Source organism: Capra hircus, chromosome 4 (genome assembly GCF_001704415.2).
Source record: "Capra hircus breed San Clemente chromosome 4, ASM170441v1, whole genome shotgun sequence".
In the NCBI taxonomy this organism is placed as follows: domain Eukaryota; kingdom Metazoa; phylum Chordata; class Mammalia; order Artiodactyla; family Bovidae; genus Capra; species Capra hircus.
In genome coordinates this window covers 17653846-17676119 of record NC_030811.1, presented here as the reverse complement: position 1 = coordinate 17676119, position 22274 = coordinate 17653846, and the positions used below count along the sequence as shown (strand labels likewise).

The window sequence follows — 22274 nt, the reverse complement described above, 5'->3', positions numbered from 1 at the left end:
TGCACTCAATATACTCAAATTAGTCACACCCAATAGTAAGAAAATACAGAGTCTGAGGAACCACTCTGAGGAGGGATCAGCGACAGGAGGCATTCTCAATGCAGGTGGCAGGCACAGGTTCTGCATGTAGGCATGGAAACCAGCGTGGCACTGGCTTTTCTGAGCAGCTACCTTCTACTCCAGCAGCTTCTGACACGGGCAGTCTCCACTTTAGTATGTGTGCTCCACTGAGACCCTTCTCCAGCAAATGCGTTCAGTCAGTTCAGTCGCTCAGTCGTGTCTGACTCTTTGTGGCCCCATGGACTATAGCACACCAGGCTTCCTGTCCGTGACCAACTTCCAGAGCCTTCTCAAACTCATGTCCGTTGAGTCAGTGATGTCATCCGACCGTCTCATCCTCTGCTTCCCCCTTCTCCTCCTGCCTTCAATCTTTCCCAGCATCAGGGTCTTTTCAAATGAGTCAGTTCTTCACATCACGTGGCCAAAGTATTGGAGCTTCAGCTTCAGCATCAGTGCTTCCAATGAATATTCAGGGTTGGATTTCCTTTAGGATGGACTGGTTGGATCTCCTTGCAGTCCAAGGGACTCTCAAGAGTCTTCTCCAACATCACAGTTCAAAAGCATCAATTCTTCGACCATCAGCTTTCTTTATGTGTTCAGACCCTATCTTTTGTAAGGTACAGTCCCTAAGGTGCAACAGTTACAATCTCAGCTACAAGGAGCCTACCTCTGGACAAAACAATGTTGTCTTCTATTTCAGTAACAGAGTGCTGTCTGCCATCAAACCAACAGTCACTGCAGCTGTCCTGACAGTGCCTTTAAGTGGAATTCAGAATGGAGAAAAAGAGGACAGTGGCCCTAGATCGTTAAGATGCATATCAAAGGAATAATTTCAATGAGCCCAGTCACTTCCATTTTCCCATACATAAAACACACTGAAGTCTTCGAGGTGTTGGGTTTTTTTTATTTAACAGTAATCTTTTGAAGTTTGACTACATTTTTTTCTTCAACAAAAACCCCTATATACTCTGGTTTCTCGTTTATGTCTTTGGAACAGTTCCTCAGAGCCATCTGAGAGGCTAATTCCCAGGCTATAGTCCTTTAAAAGTTTCCCTGAATAAACATAACTCTCAACTTTTAGGTTGTGCACTTTTTAAAGTCAACATACAAGCATGTGTGTGTACATGTGTGTGTTATGTGTGTGTTTTAGTTGCTCAGTCATGTCCGACTCTGGAGAAGGCAATGGCACCCCACTCCAGTACTCTTGCCTGGAAAATCCCATGGGCAGAGGAGCCTGGTAGGCTGCAGTCCATGGGGTTGCTAAGCGCCGGACATGGCTGAGCAATTTCACTTTCACTTTCCACTTTCATGCATTGGAGAAGGAAATGGCAACCCACTGCAGTGTTCTTGCCTGGAGAATCCCAGAGACGGGTGAGCCTGGTTGGCTTCTGTCTATGGGGTCGCCCAGAGTCGGACACAACTGAAGCAACTTAGCAGCAGCAGCAGCATGCAACCTTTGCAACCTCACAGATTATAGCCTGCCAGGCTCCTCTGTCCATGTGATTTCCCAAGCAAGAATACAGAAGTGGGTTGCCATTTCTTTCTCCAACATACAAGCATAGACTCCCCCAAAATCAGGATTGCTAAGACAAAGATCATTGCTCACCACCCATTTCCACAAGTGTTCATTTGTAAACTCACCACATTTGCTGACTGACAGTAGGACTCTTGGAGGAATTTAAGGCAAAAACAGGATGAGGCATCTGTGCTTTGGATGCACATGAATACAGACAGGTCCCAGGCTTTGGGTAGCTCAAACAGTAAAGAATCTGCCTGCAATGTGGGAGACCTGGGTTTTATCCCTGGGTCAGGAAGATCCCTGGAGACAGGCATGGCAACCCACTCCACTATTCTTGCCTGGAGAATCCCACGGACAGAGGAGCCTGTTGGGCTACAGTCCATAGGGTTGCAAAGAGACAGGACCGAGTGACTAACACTTTCACTTTCATAGGTAGTCAAAAGTATATCTCAGGAAGAATTTTAATGACTCTAGATTCTTCCATCCTCCAAACATAGAAAAGCTAAAAAGATTAACTGGAGACATCTGTTCTTTATGATTAGCAGTAATCTTACCAAGATACATGCTTGACTGCAGGTATCCGCCAGCCAAAAGTCATGTATGAACTGACTTTTCCCTTACTTCTACTGAGTGGTTGCTTCAGAGTGCCTAAGTGGCTGTCTCTTGGGCTTTAGTCCTTAGAAAGAGCCTCACTAAAACTTAAAACTCACAGCTCTTACGTTACACATCTTTAAACCTTTTCTCCACACCTTTAAAAACAATTTCCTGGAATTCCCTGGTGGACCAGTGATTAGAATTCCTAGCTTCAGGAGGGTCCCAGCTCCATCCTTGGTTGGGTAACTAAGATCCCACAAGCTCCGTGACACAGCCAAACAAGAACAACAAAACTTACACACACACACACACACACACACACACACACACAGCCAAAATAAATTTAATTATTTCACTCCAGTTATCTTAATTTACATATTCAAAATATTACATCAGACCTTTAGAAACAATCAAGATGGGTGCTGCAATTGGTCACTGTGATTGTATCTTGTTTCCCTATTTCTAACGAACGAGAGGTTCTATTCTAAATTCGAAGTAGGAATTATAATGTCACATCACAATGGAGATGTATCTATAGAAATAAGAAATCGTATTCAGGGGAACTCCCGCCTCCAAACATCAGCATCCTTGCTCCGGCAGAAATTTGATTCAAAGCCGCACAGCACAGGAGACCCGCGATCACGTGCCAGTCAGCGCCCAAGGCTGCTCTGGAGCCCAATGAGGTCCAAATCGGAAGTGGTTCCTTGAAAATGACTTTCCCGGGAACCTGTTTTTGAAAAACCGTGTCACTTAAATTCGCTTTTTCCTAATGTAAACTTACAGAAATACAGACAAACTCTCGCTCTCAGTACAGAGAAAGACACTTTCATCCGGAGAGAAAACTTTTCACGCCCGGCAGCAGCGATAAGCCTACGGGAACCAAGATGCGCAGGGCACCAGTTCTCCGGCGAGCGCTACTCCGGGAAGGACCAGTCCCCTGGCGGGGTTGCCGTGGAGACCAAGCGAGCTTTGTGGATGCTGAGGCGCGCTGAAGCCAGGCCTTCTGCTGTCTGTCTGCAGAGAGGGTTCGCAGGACCGGCGCCAAGATGGTTAGTGGCGTCGAATAGTGAGGAATAAGTTTGAGTAGGTCCTGGGACTGGAGATAGAGATTCCTAGTACACTTCTGGTTTAAGTTTAAGAGTGTTAGAGGAGGCAGATGTTTGTGCCCGCTCCCGTGTTCCCACCGGGGACAAGGCTGCAACTGTAGACACATCGTTGCTTTCTTCCCTCCTGTTTCTCCGTTTTCCCACTCCTGAGCTGCGCGTGAGATGGGAAGTGGACCAAGGGAAGGCTGAGATGACAACAGCTCCGCGAAAGCATCTCTTACCTCATTCTCGTTGGAGGAGATGAAGAAGTAGGGGATAGCGGTTTCGTTCAGCTCAAGCCCCGGGTGATGGACCTTTTAGTAAAATACGTGTTACGGAAAGAGTTTAAATAGGCTTACAAGGGGTTTGTTGTTCAGAACTTGATTTATGAATCCGGGAGCCGTCACTCTCAGTTTAAAATTGACCACGGGATTGGGATCATACAGCTATCTTTGTTGTTTCTTTCACAGATGCTTTCAAGGGCCAAACCTGCTGTAGGCGGGGACCCACCGCACACTGACAAAAGGAAGAAGAAAGGTAGGAAGATTCCAAAGCTAGAGGAGCTACTTTCACAAAGAGATTTCACTGGAGCTATTACCCTGTTGGAGGTAATGTCCAAAGAGAGTTGCTTCTTAGGAAGTAAATAATCAGAATATAGAGGAATGCATGGGTGAATGCTGGTTGCTATGCATGGAACAGGTGGGTGCATTCTGGGACTTCCTGTAAGTCTAGTCAGGCACAGATTCCAGGTTAACTGTAAACCTGACTAAAGATGAACTAAAAAGACTGACTTCCTTCTCTCTCTCTTTTGTTACATGATAGACTTATTTCTTGATGGACACTTTTAATTATGTCTAGTTCCACTGATGGCAAGTCCAGCCTAAAAATGTAGAGGGACATTTAATTCAGTGTCAGTTCAAACACTGCCTATTCCACCCCCTGACCAGTTTATGATTTATTCCTATTAATATGTTATAACATTTTGATCAAATTTAAATAATTCTGCCATGTTTCATGCTTACTGTCTGAAATACTGTATCTTCAGAAGATATTCCAAATCGCTATGGCAGTAGTTCTCAACTTTTAATACTTATTAGAGTCACTCGTGGTACTTGTTTAAATGTGCATTTCTGGACTCCTACCCTGTGTGTGTGTGTGAGTCGCTCAGTCGTGCCTGACTCTTTTCAACCCCATGAACTATAGCCCACCTGGCTCCTCTGTCCATGGGATTTCCCAGACAAGAATTCTGGAGTGGGATGCTATTCCCTTCTCCACAGGATCCTCCCGACCCAGGGATTGAACCCAGGTCTCCCAAGTTGCAGGCAGGTTCTATACCATCTAAGCCACCAGGGAAACTCAAGAACCCAATATTTGGGGCAAGTAGCCTAAGTGCTGATGTAGATGGTCCAAGGATACTGCACTTTGGGATATGGTTTTGTGGGAAGCACGTGTTGTGGGAGAATGAAGGGGTGCACCAAAGAACAAAGAAGGGAGGAGTTTTGACGGCACAGCCTGGTTGTGTTGTGCCATAGTCATTTCTCTAAAGCACTACAACAGCCATATTACTCTTATCAACAATAAGTGTTTTAATTGGCTTTATTTATCTTTCTCAGTCTTGCATGTCAAGTCCTGTGTTTCTTGCTAGTGCGCTGGTGTTGAGCACATTGCTTAAACTTTTCTGGTGTCAGATTTCTTATCTTTAAATCAGGGGAGCTGCCTTGGAAGGACCCTCTAGCTCCTTAAATCAGTGGACCAACTGGTAGATACATGTGTGATTTTTGTTAGTTTCTTTTTCTCTTTTCTTTAAGGAAGTGACTACACTTTCCTTATTGTGTGATCCCATGCTGCCTTTAAGTTGTCCAGGGAGGCTCAGCTCTATGCTTTCATTCTTAGGTAGCCAAAGTGCCATGATGGATGGGAATGGGAACTGCCCTGGTCTGGGATGAGGAAGGGCCTGTGAGCTCTGCTGTGGCTCCAGGGAATTCCAGGGGCAAATTCAGGGAGACCTCTAATAAGAGTTTCTTCAGACTTAAGGCACTGCACTCAAATTCACAGTATTTGGTGAGAGGTTGTTATTGTTTAGTCGCTTCAGTGGTGTCCGACTCTTTGTCACCCCATGAACTGTAGCCCACCAGGCTTCTCTTTCCATTGGGTTTTCCGGGCAAGTATACGGGAGTGGGTTGCCATTTCCTTCTCTAGGTGAAAGGAGAATTTCTAATATTATAGAGTTAGCTACAAGAGTAAGTTTTTATTTAGAGAGAGTATCAGTAGATATCTTCATCTTGTACTGGTCAAGGCACCTGAAGTTTTGTAACAATGATTGGCTTTTAAAAATTTTATCTTATTTTTATTAGAGTGTAGTTGCCTTGCAATGTTGTTAGCTTCTGCTGTACAGTAAAGTGAATCATGATACGCATACATATTTCCACTGTTTTTTAGATTTCCTTCCTACAAATCAACAATGATCTGTTTAGTTTTTACTTTTTCACCTATGTTTTTGACTTATCACCACACAAATTAGAAAAAAAAATTTCCTTTTACAAAAAAAAAAAAAAAAAGCTCATGGTAATTCAGACTGCTCCTTCAGGATCTCACACCTTTCCTCCAAAACAGGACTTTTCTTTCATTGGATGATGAACTCATGAATATTTTTCCACAATGGACATAAATGATTAGATGGTTTTCTAAAATCTTTAATTCTTATAGGCCCTGGCAAGCCCGTTCAAGGGTAATAGAAGGATTTAATGCCTTATCTTCAGTGAAAAGTTATAACCTATGAATAAATATATGTGTGTGCTCATGGGACAGGTTTGAAGTGTGAAGTTAAATGCAGGAGAACATGGGATAGGGGTGAAAACATGGGCTTTGGAGTCAGTTGGCTGTGTGGTCCCTTCCCCCACACTTACTGGCTGTGTGTGGCCTTCAGGTCAATGCTTAATTTCTCTAACCTTCAGTTATTTGGCATTAAATAATTTCACAGAGTTCTTATGATGCTTATATTATCACCCGGAATTTTTATGAGGATAACTCTTAGATACTTCCTGGAGTAAGGTGTCAGTAAACACAAAAACAGTTGTGAAATATTTGAGGAAAAGGTAGTTAATTGTGCTGAGTTCTGTAGGTATCAGTTTGATTAAACTGAGATTATCTTGCTTCCATAATTTGCAATTTCCTATTGTTCATTAATAACATAGTTTTTTAAACAAGGGCTTACCATTCAAAGTATTTGTGATTTTTTTTTTTTCATGAAATTTTAACATGAAGTTCAAACGTCATGTTGGGGAACAAGAAGAGGATACTAATTTGTGGATTGGATACTGTGCTTTTCACCTGGGTGACTACAAGAGAGCTTTGGAGGTTAGTTTAAAGTTGTTTTGTTTTTTTTTTAAATAACTGTAGGGTTTTGAAATGTTACTAAGTTTTGTATTATAATAATACATGCTTATGGTAAAATTCAAACAATACAGAGAGGAACAAAGGAAAAAGGAAAAAAGTCACCCTGTCTGCCTTCCTCCATCCTATTTCTTTGTTAACAGGAGTAAACATTGAATCTTTTTTGATGTATTGCTTTGGAAATCTTCTATATATATTCAAGTATATGTAGCAATGTTGTTTACTCTTTCCTTTTAGATATATACTAATGAGATTGTTCAATATATTAATATTAGTCTTTCTTAAGGAACTCTTCAGGAGAAGAAAAATAAGCCCTTTTGATTAAAAGTTTTATGATTCTTTTCTCAAAAAATGTTCATGGTTATTTTGAAAGGTTAATTTTAGACATAGGAAATATTATTTTATCTTTATATTTTAAAATATTTTAATATAGTATTTATTTTTTATATTTTTAAAAGTATAGTTTTGAAAATTGTTTTTCTTGGTCATTGTAAACCCTACAATGGGTTTACAACCCTACATTGTAAACCTAACAATCTGTAGAATTATGGCTATACATAAAATTGTAGATGCCTTATGTCAATGATTTTTAACTCATAAATGAAATTATTTTGACCTTTCTTACATATTCTCACTCTCAAAATGTAATTTAAAGATATTAAAAACCTCCACTACTAAAATGAAAAATATCCAAGATCACACAATGAGAAACTGATATGAACAAAAGCAACAAAATCAGTGAAGGAAAAGTGAAGATGTGAAGAGGGCAGAATAGAAGCTGGTAGTATTTGTGAAAGATTTAGGAGAAGAGAGAATAGGTCAAATGGAGTAAAAAAGAAAATAGGCATGTGGTAAAGACTGATAGTAAAAGAGTATGTGGAAAATGTAATTGACAAAGTGAATTTCAGAAACTGTCCTTAACAGGGAAGGAAAAACCCTCAAAGACCAAATTTTTAAAATGTAAAGCCAAGTAAACAAAGCCAGAAAACAATTAGAATGAAATAAAATTTGTAGCGTATTAAGGTATCAGACTTTAAGTTAGCTGAAACTATGCATTTTTAATATCTTTTTAAATGTCTTTTTAAGTTAGCAAAAACAGAATATTTTAGTTGTTTTTCATTTCTGCTGTTTGTTAGCCCATATCAGTATTAAAAGGGAAAGAAAATAAAACAAGTGTAGGGTTCTATGGGCAACAGTCCCACATGCGTAGGCTTGAGCCCTAACTGCAGTATTTAATATTGCAGGTATAGAATATAAGGAGCACATGTGTGTACGTGATAAGTCGCTTCAGTCGTGTCCGACTCTTTGCGACTCTGTGGACTGTAGCCCTCCAGGCTCCTCTGTTCATGGGATTCTCCAGGCAAGAATATTGGAGTGGGTTGCCATGCCCTCCTCCAGGGGATCTTCCCGACCCAGGGACTGAAATTACATCTGCATCGGCAGGCAGGTTCTTTACCACTAGCGCCACTTGGGAAGCCCTAAAGAGCGTATAGAATTCTCCTAAATGTGAAATTGCCCAATCAAGAATTCCTATTCCATTATATATAAAGGAATGGCCCATTGATTGCTTTACTGCTATAAGGGATCACTGCTTATTGTATATTTCAGGAATATGAAAATGCAACAAAAGAAGAAAATTGCAATCCTGAAGTCTGGGTGAACCTAGCCTGTACCTACTTTTTTCTTGGAATGTATAAACAAGCTGAAGCAGCTGGATTTAAAGGTAAATGAGCCCTTTTAATATCTGAAATTCATCACTAATACTAAGAGTCATTTTGGAGATTTTTAAACTTAATACCTTTCTCAAGGAAAAATCAAGTGACATTAGAAAGCTAAAAAAAAAAAAAAAAACCAAGAAAGAAAAGCTCTACTCTTCAAAGCGTATTGGATCTTAGCAACTTTATCTTTAAAGACAGAGTTAATCTCTGTGTGCCTTACCCTTACCCTCCCCACTTCACTTCCCCAGAATCTACAGCCAAAAATCAGAGGGATGAGAGAAGAAAAAGACAAGGTGCCTTTCTTAGGTCCTCCTGTGGTGGGACATTCATGCTATTGGTAGGAGTTGGGTATAGTTGGTCAAGCTCTCATGAATGTGGATTTTATAGCTTCTTGCCCTACTTCTAAATGAGAAGCCTAGTAATTTCAGCTTGAAGAATCCATATTTCTTCCCTTTTGTTTGACTCATGAAGTCAGTCAACTTAGGAGAAGTGAATTCAAATTTGCAAATAAGTGTAGGGCAAAATGGAAATATGGGAGGAAAGATTAAGAATAATTAGAGTATGAATCAAATTAAAATCAAAGAAAAATAGAGAAAGTAGGCAAAAGAATGTTTGTTAGGAAATATGTGAGTGACGAGTGTATTCTAGGGTAGAATTCTTAGAGAATTAACTGGCACATACATATTTAGATAGAATTTCAGTTCAAGGTCATGGAAAATCTCTTGATTTGTACCCAAGTTGTTTCAATTTACTGATGTAGTTTTTCCCAATTGAGTTATAATGGTCTTTGTTTGAGTTATTTATCTCATGCTTCTAGACTTTGTGCGTAAAACAGTTAGATGCATGTAAGGTGATCAAGGTACCTCTCTCTCTTTCCATATATTTTTTTTCTTTTTTAACATTGAAGTATGACTTTTTGTTGTAAAGAGATAGATTAATAATATTGAGTGTCCAGAATTAGGAAGATTCTCCAGGAGCACAAAGGGGATCTGGAATTTAAAAGATGTTAACCTTTTTGCTTGGCTATCTCTTTTAGATGGCAGATTATCATGCCAGAAGATCTGTGGAGAATGGGCTAGTATTTAGGAAAATGCATGCGAGTGTTCTCAGTTGAGTCTGATTCTTTGCGACCCCATGGACTGTAGCCCACTGGGCTCCTCTGTCTATGGGATTTTCTGGGCAAAGATATTGGAATGGGTTGCCATTCCCTTCTGCAGGGGATCTTTGTGACCCAGGGATCAAACCTGCATCTCCTGCAATGACAGGCAGATTCTTTACCACTGAGGCACCTGAGACGCCCCATTTAGGAAAACATGGCAGTGTAACAATGAAAAGAAGAGTTCAGAAGGAACTGACAACACTGGATTCCTATATGTACTGATAGGACCACAACATTTGCTTCCCGTGTTTGGTTCCGCGTGTGAACTACACAGGATGGGCTGCTGCGGGCATTGTGAAGAGTGCAGGCCGTGCTTTACCACGACAGAGTCAGGAAGAACCAGTGTGGGCACGAGCAGAACCCCAGAGTGTTTTCCTTCTGGTTCTTGATGATGTTCCTTCTACTCCAGTAGGACTAGACGAAAATAATATGTATTATACAGAGACGTAGCAGGATCCCATGGGTGAGGATTTGGGAATATCCTTATCTGAGCCTCATGTCACTCCTACAAGGGACTGAGTGCCATACACAATTGAGATCTTTAATAAGCACCTTGGATTTTCTTCCTCAGCTCCAAAAAGCCGACTTCAAAACCGCCTCCTCTTCCACTTGGCTCACAAGGTATTTCTGTGCTTATTTCACACTTTTTTTAAGTGTAAAATTTTGTTTTCCTTTTTTAATTGACATAAATTAAAACTTTTGTTTTTAAAATATTTTTCTCTTTCTTTCTTGTTACCAGCATGGGTGAAAGAGAATTAAGTAGAAATTCTTGTTAATGATATGTTTAGAGCAAGTAGAATACAGGTATTAATTTTATACGATTTTTCTCCCCCATTAATGTTTTTTACCCTGGTAATTTATTTAGAGATATTAGGTTTTAGTTCTTCTTAAGCAGTAGTCTTTTATGATTAGTTTGTTTCCACCATCTTATTATGTCTTAGGAAACAGAAGCAAAGATGCCTGTCCTGACTCCTGAAAATAAATACATACTTTTCTGAATTGCCTGCCTTCTGGCAATAATTTTGATGATCATCATAAAATTATTTCTTAATACTTTTTCATATTATAAAATCACACATGGTAGTAATCAAAATATAAATATGCAATAAAAAGATATTGTTGTTGTTGTTCTGTCGCTAAGTCATGTCTGACTCTTTGTGACTCCGTGGACTGCAGTGTCAGGCTTCCCTTTTCTTCACCATCTCCCAGAGTTTGTTCAAACGTCTACCACATTTAAAGTTAACTATATTTCAACCTTTGGGCATATCTCTTTAGGGGTAATCATTTTTTATATGCATATTTGTATTTTTGTTCATTTTGCAGAATGAGATTTATGTTAAATATATACTCTCTATTCTACAACTTGCCTTTAAATTATGAGCGTATCCCTGAGTCACTAGTCTTCAAACCCATCCTTTTTAAATAACAATCCATCATATGCACGTGCCACAATTCATTCAGCATTTCCTAGTTATTTGGCTTCAAGATTGGTTTTGATTTTAATTATAAAAATGAAGTTCTAACATCCTAGAAATAGACTTATTGAGTTATTGAGTATGAACAATAAAAATTTAAAACTGTTAATTGATAGTGCTAAATTTTTACAGGAAATTTATCTATAGAGGTAGTATTTGAAAATAAATATTCTTGGTATATTTAAAAATTTCATGCTGTAATTATCTCTGTTTAGTTCTTTCAGTTGTTTTTCCTTTTATTTAGTTATTTATTTTTTTTTTAGTTTTTTATTTTTTAAATTTTAAAATCTTTAATTCTTACATGCCTTCCCAAACATGAACCCCCCTCCCACCTCCCTCCCCATAACATCTCTCAGGGTCATCCCCATGCACCAGCCCCAAGCATGCTGTATCCTGCGTCAGACATAGACTGGCGATTCAATTCTTACATGATAGTATACATGTTAGAATGCCATTCTCCCAAATCATCCCACCCTCTCCCTCTCCCTCTGAGTCCAAAAGTCCATTATACACATCTGTGTCTTTTTTCCTGTCTTGCATACAGGGTCGTCATTGCCATCTTCCAAATTCCATATATATGTGTTAGTATACTGTATTGGTGTTTTTCTTTCTGGCTTACTTCACTCTGTATGATCGGCTCCAGTTTCATCCATCTCATCAGAACTGATTCAAATGAATTCTTTTTAACGGCTGAGTAATACTCCATTGTGTATATGTACCACAGCTTTCTTATCCATTCATCTGCTGATGGACATCTAGGTTGTTTCCATGTCCTGGCTATTATAAACAGTGCTGCGATGAACATTGGGGTACATGTGTCTCTTTCAATTCTGGTTTCCTCGGTGTGTATGCCCAGCAGTGGGATTGCTGGGTCATAAGGCAGTTCTATTTGCAATTTTTAAAGGAATCTCCACACTGTTCTCCATAGTGGCTGTACTAGTTTGCATTCCCACCGACAGTGTAGGAGGGTTCCCTTTTCTCCACACCCTCTCCAGCATTTATTGCTTGCAGATTTTTGGATCGCAGACATTCTGACTGGTGTGAAGTGGTACCTCATTGTGGTTTTGATTTGCATTTCTCTGATAATGAGTGATGTTGAGCATCTTTTCATGTGTTTGTTAGCCATCCGTATGTCTTCTTTGGAGAAATGTCTATTTAGTTCTTTGGCCCATTTTTTGATTGGGTCGTTTATTTTTCTGGAGTTGAGCTGCATAAGTTGCTTGTATATTTTTGAGATTAGTTGTTTGTCAGTTGCTTCATTTGCTATTATTTTCTCCCATTCAGAAGGCTGTCTTTTCACCTTGCTTATATTTTCCTTTGTTGTGCAGAAGCTTTTAATTTTAATTAGATCCCATTTGTTTATTTTTGCTTTTATTTCCAGAATTCTGGGAGGTGGATCATAGAGGATCCTGCTGTGATTTATGTCTGAGAGTGTTTTGCCTATGTTCTCCTCTAGGAGTTTTATAGTTTCTGATCTTACATTTAGATCTTTAATCCATTTTGAGTTTATTTTTGTGTGCGGTGTTAGAAAGTGATCTAGTTTCATTCTTTTACAAGTGGTTGACCAGTTTTCCTAGCACCACTTGTTAAAGAGATTGTCTTTACTCCATTGTATATTCTTGCCTCCTTTGTCAAAGATAAGGTGTCCATATGTGTGTGGATTTATCTCTGGGCTTTCTATTTTGTTCCATTGATCTATATGTCTGTCTTTGTGCCAGTACCGTACTGTCTTGATGACTGTGGCTTTGTAGTAGAGCCTGAAGTCAGGCAAGTTGATTCCTCCAGTTCCATTCTTCTTTCTCAAGATTGCTTTGGCTATTCGAGGTGTTTTGTATTTCCATACAAATCTTGAAATGATTTGTTCTAGTTCTGTGAAAAATGTGGCTGGTAGCTTGATAGGGATTGCATTGAATTTGTAAATTACTTTGGGTAGTATACTCATTTTCACTATATTGATTCTTCTGATCCATGAACATGGTATATTTCTCCATCTATTAGTGTCCTCTTTGATTTCTTTCATCAGTGTTTTATAGTTTTCTATATATAGGTCTTTAGTTTCTTTAGGTAGATATATTCCTAAGTATTTTATTCTTTTCGTTGCAATGGTGAATGGAATTGTTTCCTTAATTTCTTTTTCTACTTTCTCATTATTCGTGTATAGGAATGCAAGGGATTTCTGTGTGTTGATTTTATATCCTGCAACTTTACTATATTCATTGATTAGCTCTAGTAATTTTCTGGTGGAGTCTTTAGGGTTTTCCATGTAGAGGATCATGTCATCTGCAAACAGTGAGAGTTTTACTTCTTCTTTTCCAATTTGGATTCCTTTTATTTCTTTTTCTGCTCTGATTGCTGTGGCCAAAGCAGACTCTCATTAAGTGCATACAGATATAGAATTGTTATGTCCATCTAGTGAATGGAAACACTTATCATTATCATTATGAAATGTCTGTCTTCATCTCTAAAACTCTCTCTTCATGTAAACACTACTTTGTCACATTTGTGTAGCTCTATCAGCTCTCTTTTTGTTAGTGGTTGCCTATTACATCTTTTTATATCCTTTCATTCTCTACTTTTCTATGTCATATTTTAAATGTCTCTCTAATAAACAACATATAAAAAAGAAACATAGAAAATAAAAAGGGAGAGAGAAGATATAAAGAAAGAAATAGAAACAGAAAGTAAGAAGGAGGGGGTTAAGTAATTAATGAGTTGTAACTAAAGGCTACGACTCTGTCTCTAGAGACTATTTTATCCTTTGTCTGAAGGAGAGATAAAGAAGACTGGGAGCTGAAGAGAAATAGGGAGAACAGAGGCAAGTGGCTGAAGGATGGGTGGAGTTAAATTTGTGTTACATAAGTGTTGATTTCTCTAACCATACTCTAACATGAATTTTTTTTTTTTTTATTTTTTTTTTTTTAAATTTTAAAATCTTAAATTCTTACATGCGTTCCCAAACATGAACCCCCCTCCCACCTCCCTCCCCACAACATCTCTCTGGGTCATCCCCATGCACCTGCCCCAAGCAAGCTGCACCCTACGTCAGACATGGACTGGTGATTCAATTCTTACGTGACATCTAACATGAATTTTTATGTCTTTTTTCTCTCTTACAACTTTAGTTTAATGATGAGAAGAAACTGATGAACTTCCATCAGAATCTTCAGGATATCACAGAAGATCAGCTCAGTTTGGCCTCAATCCACTATATGCGATCTCACTACCAAGAAGCCATTGATATTTACAAGCGAATACTGCTAGATAACAGGTGTGTGTCCTGTTACTCCTCCTTGAACTCTCATTTTGTTACTTTCTTCTGTACCCAGTTTGGCTGAGGACCTAGTGTCCTTTGGTTCTAATATCACCGTGTGTTCAAGTCTGTTTAGCTAATAATCTGGTGAGATTAAGAACTCCTTATAGACTATACTCCTTATTGTCTATTGTCTTTCCCCCTCTTAATTGCCCTCCCATTGAGTTTCAGTACCACAGGTATATTGTATATCTGGTTATGTACTGTATGTATCTCCGTATACAGATATCTATATATGTACTATATGTATATCTGTATGTATGTATATATATAAAATAAATACTATTTTTCATCTCTCCATAAGAGCCAGTTTTCACCCCTTTGAGGCTGATATCACACCTGTTGAAAATGCATGGTCTAGATGTATCCATTTCAGTGTTGTAGTTACATTGAAGGTAATTTGCTGACAAAACTAGAAACAAACTATTCTAAAGAACTTTCCAACTTTATCACTGACTACTTGGTCTCTCTTCTGCGTCCCAAAATGTCTCATCCATCTCCCTTCTCCCTCCTTTTGCAGTACTGTCATAGTCTCCCACCTGTTCCGTTCTCAGTTATCCAATCTACTTGCCTTGTCTGTCCATGTTCTGTATGGTGTCAGCTTATTTGCATTTATACTTCATTACTGATTATATTAGTTTTGTTGGGTTTTTTTTTTTTTAACATGAAGAGGTAGTAGTTGAACTTCTCCCTTTCTCCTCTAGTTGTGATCTTTTACTCTGCTTATATCAAAACACTCAAATATTATAACACAGAAAGAAAAAGACTACACTGATTATATTGCCTTTTTCTTTAAAAAAAAGAAATGTCCTCTTTGCCTTAGTGTCCAGTGGAGCCATTAAAAATGTCTGTAGTTTGACAGTATTTTTGTGAAATAGACTTAAATTGTTAATCCTTAATTTTTTTCATCTAATAGGGAATACCTTGCCCTCAATGTTTATGTGGCCCTATGTTACTACAAGTTGGATTACTATGACGTGTCTCAAGAAGTTCTGGCTGTTTATCTTCAGCAGATTCCTGATAGCACCATCGCGCTCAATCTTAAGGCCTGTAATCATTTTCGCCTTTACAACGGCAAAGCCGCTGAGGTAGTGATGAAATTTGTTCTTAATTCACTTAATTCCAGTTTGAATTACCCTATACTTCCCAGGTTATTCATAAAACTATTATCTGTTACTCTTGATTAATATCCCTTTGTTGTTGCCAGTGTGATTCTATAAGAAGCCAACTGTATAAATATTTATATTTACCAGATATTCTAAAAAGAACGTTGACTTCTGAATTCTCTGTGTGCATCTGATAAACTATAGATGATCTTTATCTGTGTCTTACATTACCAGAAATATGTTAAAAACCAAGTACTTCTGCTTCTTTGTCTGAAATATGTTTGTGGCTCAGAGTCATCAACACGTAATCAGAAACCTAGAGTGCCCATGGCTCTCTTCTCCTTCATCCGCACTCTAATTTCCTACCCGTTCCTGTCATTTCGGTTCCAGATACCTCTCTTCTCTGTGCCTCCTCCTTTGCCACTGCTCTCGTTCAGGCACTCCTTACCTCTTGTTTCAACTCCCCAAATAATTTCCTTGCCTCTCGTCTTTGTTCTCTTCAGTCCAGTCATTGAGTTTGTTTCACACACCCAGATCCTCCTACTGCCCTGGCTTTGTACACTCCATTCTGTTTCCTGGAGTGCCTTTCTCGGCTTAGTGATACTGCAGTATCTCCTTTAAGGTTACCCCAAGAAGCAATAGTGGGAGGCATTTTATAAATAGTTAGAAAGTCGTTAACTTATAGGCACTGTGCAGAATACTTTGTATCCATTATTTAGTTTTCCTGACAATCCTGTGGATAAATTCTGTTAAATAGCTCTCTCTTTTTTCCTTTTTTTGATTTGTTTCCTTGTTGTTATAGCTCTCATTTTATTTGAAACTCAGAGTATACAGGAGTCCATACATTATGATCTCATTTTATTAAACTACACACAAACACATGCATACAACTATATATGCATATAAACATAGATATAAATAGATAGCATGTTCTATACTATATCTATACAGATTCGGGTATATATATTTGAATATACTTTATGTATAGATATGTTTAGGTTAACCCTATGAGGGAGTTGATGAGTACAAATTACTTCCTTGGCCATTACTTTAGTTGATGTCAGAAGCCACCAAAATTTAAATGCAAAATTTCTTTATGTGCCAACACCCTGCCCAAAAGGTAGTGTAAGTGGCATCATACCAGCCTAGATTAGGGGAAGGAATGATTGTGCTTAGTCGTGTCTGACTCTTTGGTGACCCCATGGACTATAGCCCGCCAGACTCCTCTATTGATGGGATTTTCCAGGCGAGAGTATTGGAGTGAGTTGCCATTTCCTCCTCCAGGGAGGTCTTCCCAACCCAGGGATCAAACCTGCATCTACTGAGCCTCCTTCATTAGCAGGTGGATTCTTTACTACTGTACCACCTGGGAAGTCCAGAATAGGGGGAGGAAGGAAGAAATTGAAACTAGAAAATGAACTACTATATCAAACAAAATTTATTGTGTAATAGCAGGAAGCACTATTGATATACTTTACACTAACAGCAGATTGAGTTGGTGAGTGAAACCGCATATATCAGCTGGTGGATAGAGAACACATATCCTTAACATTTGCTCAGGTTCACTTTTCATGGCTTGTGTTGATAAAGGTGCTCACTTGAGGCAAAAGAAGTGCCTACAATTAAATTGCTTAGTATGCAATGGAACGGTTGCTTTATGTATGAAATAAAATACATTCTTGGATAGCCTCATTTCAGCTAAAGTCCCTGCCTAATTAACTAGTTCCCAGCATCAGCAGTTTAATAGTAAACTGGATTTGCAATTTGATCTTTAATTAGAGTTTTGGTTAAAATAAATAAAAGAAGTATATTTTTGTCTTTCTATATTGAGTCAGTCTTGGGGGCTTTGCCAGTTTTGACAAAGGTCCAACCTATTAAATGCTTATATTTTGTCTGCACATGTTCTTTCCATCGTCTGGAATGGGTGACATGGCTAACCAATATGTTCTAGATCTAATGCTATCCAACGCAGGACGGCAAATTGTACTTCTTACTCACTAAAAGCATGCTTTTTCATTTGAAATTGTGCCCATGCAGATTACATATTGATTGTATAATGTTCTCCAGCAGTAGATAACTATGACAAATGTACCCTTAGGAGCTTGCTTTCTTTCTTTTTTTTGACAGCAGTAGGATATAGTTTGTTTTTACTTATAATAGTTTTATTAAACCTTCTAAAAGCAACCATTCCTCTAGTATCTTTTATAATGGGCTCTATATTATAATTCATTCTCTCCCCAAACACCAAAGCATTCTGCTCTTCTCTAGTAAGCATGAAATATTATGTAATGATTCATTCAATTCTTAAAGTCCTTCGAACAACTTGCCTAAAGTTATACAACTAACAAGTGAGAAATTCAGATCCTCTAAGGCCCATAGATGGCTGGTTCATGTTGATGTTTGGACGGAAAACAACAAAATTCTGTAAAGCAATTATCCTTCAACTAAAAAATAAATTTAAAAAAAGAAACAAAACAAAAAATAAAGCCCATAGACGTAACCACTAAAATTTAATGCAAACTTAGGTGTGCATTCTTCTCTGCTCTTAGCTTATATGTATATATAACTTATATATATGTATACATACATACACATGTAATAATACAGCTACCAAATAACAACCATGATTTTATATATATATATAATCAAACAATATGGTTATTATATCTTACCAACAAATAATTGGTAATAATATGGCTATTATATATGATTCTATATCTATATATAAAATCATGCTTATTGTTTGGTAGTTGCCTAATTACCTTTTTTTTTTTTCTGAACAAGTTTTATTATTCACAGAGAGGAAGGAGCTCTGTCCTTGGCTGCAACTTTCCTCATGACTACCAGGACATTACTCAGCTCCTCTCCCTTCTTCTTGGCATGGATGTGTGTCCCCACCCTTTTCTTGATGAACTTGAGGCCCTGCTTTCAGAGACCTTGAGCAGCTCCATGGCTTGCCACTCCTAAGGGGTGAAACTGCAGACCTCTCAGATCATGAGGCTTGTTCTTGGTGAAGTGCCCACAGTAACAGTGGCTATAGCTCTGTTGGCTCACATTCTTAGTCATCTTGTAGGCCTTGCTGATGCCCACGGTCATGGGGTAGCACAGAGCCATGGCACTGAGCTGCATGGGGGCCCTTAGGGTCCAGATGGTGGTGGGTCCTACTGGAGCAAGGCCTCATGAATCTGCTTTAATTATCTTTAATCTAGATAAGCTTATTGAGGGTTAAGCCTTGTGACATTTATATCCCAGGACCTGGCACAATGTATATACAAAGTTGATGCCAATGAAGTAATGGTTGAATGAGAAATTTAAAATGGACTAACAGATTAAGGGCGAGTCATGTTTCAAAAAAGGAGGTGGTTCAAAACAGGTCAATAAAGATGAAGATTAAGAAAAAGCCATTGGGTTTCATAATTGGTATTTCCTATGCTGATGAGAGTATCATTATTGAGTGTTGAAGCTAGATGTCAAGGAGATAAGGAGTGAATGAGTAACCTCTTGGACTGAGAAATGTCCTAAGGGATATGGCAGAAGAAAGACAAGTAGATGAAGAAATAGAAGCAGTGAGTATAGGATGCTTGTGAAAGGAAGGAATACTTTCAGAGGATAAAGACATTTTATCCAAATTCCAATCTTAGGTTTCTAGCTATGTGGTTTCAGTACAAAGTATGCAAAATAACAGTACTGAATTATTGTAGGTTTTTGTGATGTATATAAAGTCCTTAACTTTATATACATAGTAGATAGTGAGCTGAGCAATTATCAAAGATTTTATAGGCTGAAACATAGTCAGATTTATCTTTTTCTTTATGTTTAGTGCTTTTTGTATTTTGTTTAAAAAAATATTTCCTAGCCCAAATTTTGTTCTCTGATATTCTAAAAGCTTATTGTTTTGCCTTTTACAAACCCAAATTATCTTAATTATATCTAAAAGGTTTTGTTTCTCAATTAATGACAAAGATTGACAAGTTAGATTGAAAAGACAAAACCCTAATACATGTTTTAAATATTAGTGTTGTTGTTGTTGAGTCATTAAGTCCTGTCGACTCTTTGGGGGACTCCACGAACTGCAGTACTCCAGGCTTCTCTGTTTATCACCAACTCCTGGAGCTTGCTCCAACTCATGTCTATGAGTCAGTGATGCCATCCAACCATCTCATCTCTGTTGCCCCTTCTCCTCTTGTTCTCAGACTTTTCCAGCATCAGGGTCTTTTCCAAAGAGTCAGCTCTTCACATTGGGTGGCCAAAGAATTGGAGCTTCAGCCTCAGTCCTTCCAGTGAATATTCATGGTTGATTTCCTTTAGGATTGACTGGTTTAATCTCCTTGCTGTCCAGGGGACCCTCAAGAGTCATCTCCTGCTGCGCAGTTCAAAAGCATCAATTTTTCGATGCTCAGCCTTCTTTATGGTCCAACTCTCACATCTGTTTACAACTATTGGAAAAACCATAGCTTTGACTATGCGAACCTTTGTCGGCAAAGTGATATTTCTGCTTTTTAATATTCTGTCTAGGTTTGTCATAGCTTTTCTTCCAAGGAGCAAGCATCTTTTAATTTGGTGGCTACAGTCACCGTCCACAGTGATTTTGGAGCCCAAGAAAATAAAATCTGTCACTGTTTCCACTTTTCTCCATCTATCTGCCATGAAATGATGGGACCAGATGCCATATATTCATTTTTTGAATGCTGAATTTTAAGCCAGCTTTTTCACCTTCCTCTTTCACCTTCATCAAGAGGCTCTGTAGTTCCCCTTTGCTTTCTGCTATTAAAGTGGTATCATCTGCATATCTGAAGTTATTGCTACTTCTTCTGGCAGTCTTGATTCCAGCTTACGCTTCATCCAGCCCAGCATTTCACATGATGTACTCTGCATATAAGTTAAATAAGCAGGTGACAATATACAGCATTGATGTACTCCTTTCCCGATTTTGAACGAGTCCATTGTTCCATGTCCAGTTGTAACTGTTGCTTCTTGTCCTGCACACAGGTTTCTCAGGAGGCAGGTTAAGGCGGTCTGGTATTCCCATCCCTTTAAGAATTTTCCACAGTTTGTTGTGATACATACAGCCAAAGGCTTTAGCAATGAAGCAGAAATAGATGTTTTTTTGGAATTCCCTTGCTTTTTTCTATGATCCAGCATATGTTGGCAATTTGATCTCTGGTTCCTCTGCCTTTTCTAAATCCAGCTTGAACATTTGGAGGTTCTTAGTTCATCTGCTGCTGAAGCCTAGCTTGAAGGATTGTGAGCATAGTCTTGCTAGCATGTGAAATGAGTGCAATGGTACGGTAATTTGAACATTCTTTGGGATTGGAATGAAAACTGACCTTTTCCAGTCCTGTGGCCACTACTGAGTTTTCCAAATTTGCTACCACATTGAGTGCAGCACTTTAACAGCATCTTCTTTTAGAATTTGAAATAGCTCAGCTGGAATTCCATCACTCCCACTAGCTTTGTTCATAATAATGCTTCCTTAAGCCCACTTAACTTCACACTCCAGGATGTCTGGTTCTAGGTGAATGACTACGCCACTGTGGTTATCTGGGTCATTAAGACCTTTCTCGTTCAGTTCTTCTATGTGTTCTTGCCACGTCTTCTTAATCTCTTCTACTTCTGTGATTCCTTGCCATTTCTGTCCTTTATTGTGCCCATCTTTGCGTGAAATGTTCCCCTGTTATCTTGTTTGTTTGAAGAGATCTCTAGTCTTTTTCATTCTATTGTTTTCCTCTTTCTTCGCGTTATTCACTAAAGAAGGCTTTCTTATCTCTTCTTGCTATTTTCTGGAGGTCTGCGTTCAGTTGGGTATATCTTTCCCTTTCTCCTCTGCCTTTTGCTTGTCTTCTTTTCTTAGGTATTTGTAAAGTCTCCTCATTCAGCCACTTTGCCTTCTTGCATTTCTTTTTCTCTGGGATGGTTTTGGTCACCACCTCCTGTACAATGTATAAACCTCTGTCCATTGTTCTTCAGACACTGTCTACCAGACCTAATCCCTTGAACCTAGTTGTCATCTCCACTGTATAATCATAAGGGATTTTCATTTTAAATATAGGATACAGAAAATTTGAATGTGAAAGCATGTATATCATGAGGAATATTTCTTACATGATTTCTATTATGTTTTTGTACTTTTAGACAAGTCATTTTAACTCTAAAATAAGATGACCTACGTCTTCTATTTATACCTCTATGTTGTAACAGCTTTATTGAGGTATAACTAACGTACCATGTAGTCACCCTTTTGAAATACACAGTTCTGTAGGTATTCACCACTGTGTTTAATCTTCACCACAGTCAATTTTATTTGTTTATTTATTTTTAAACGCTTCCCCCCCCTACTTTTGACTACACCATGCAGCTTGCAAGATCTAACTTCCCTAACCAGGGATTGATCCCACACCCTTGGCAGTGAAAGTGCTGAGTCCTAACCACTGGACTGCCAGGGAATTCCCACCACAGTCAATTCTAAAACACTTCCATTACTTCATAAAGAAACTCTATAATCTATAGCTATCAACCACCATCCCGCCAACCCCAAACAGCTACTAATCCACTTTCCGTTTCTATAGATTTGTGTGTTTTGGATATTTCCTCTGAAAAAGAGTCATATATTAATCATATATAACCTTTTATGATTGGCCTGTGTTACTTTAGCTTAATGTCTATGAAGTGCATTGTGTTATAACATGTTTCAGTACTTCATTCATTTTTATCACCAAATAATATTCTATTGTATGGATATACCACATTGTATCTTTCCAATCGTCAGAGATGGATATTTGGATTGTTTCCACATTCTTCCTATTATGATAATGCTGCTGTAAACATGTATATACATGTTCATGTTTTGAATATGTA

General features: G+C 38.4%; 1 protein-coding gene and 1 pseudogene across 1 annotated transcript in view; one reads left to right on the top strand and one right to left on the bottom strand.

Moving 5' to 3' along the window:
- The window catches only part of TTC26 (tetratricopeptide repeat domain 26), a 41343-nt gene continuing 22189 nt past the window's right edge, over positions 3121 to 22274 (top strand). The window contains exons 1-7 of the mRNA XM_005679520.3: positions 3121 to 3222; positions 3729 to 3866; positions 6523 to 6615; positions 8260 to 8374; positions 10100 to 10149; positions 14126 to 14271; positions 15230 to 15401. Coding sequence (XP_005679577.1) covers positions 3220 to 3222; positions 3729 to 3866; positions 6523 to 6615; positions 8260 to 8374; positions 10100 to 10149; positions 14126 to 14271; positions 15230 to 15401 — 717 coding nt within the window. The 5' untranslated portion in view covers positions 3121 to 3219. The remainder of the gene's footprint in view (positions 3223 to 3728; positions 3867 to 6522; positions 6616 to 8259; positions 8375 to 10099; positions 10150 to 14125; positions 14272 to 15229; positions 15402 to 22274) is intronic.
- LOC102169357 lies at positions 18213 to 18786 on the bottom strand (annotated as a pseudogene).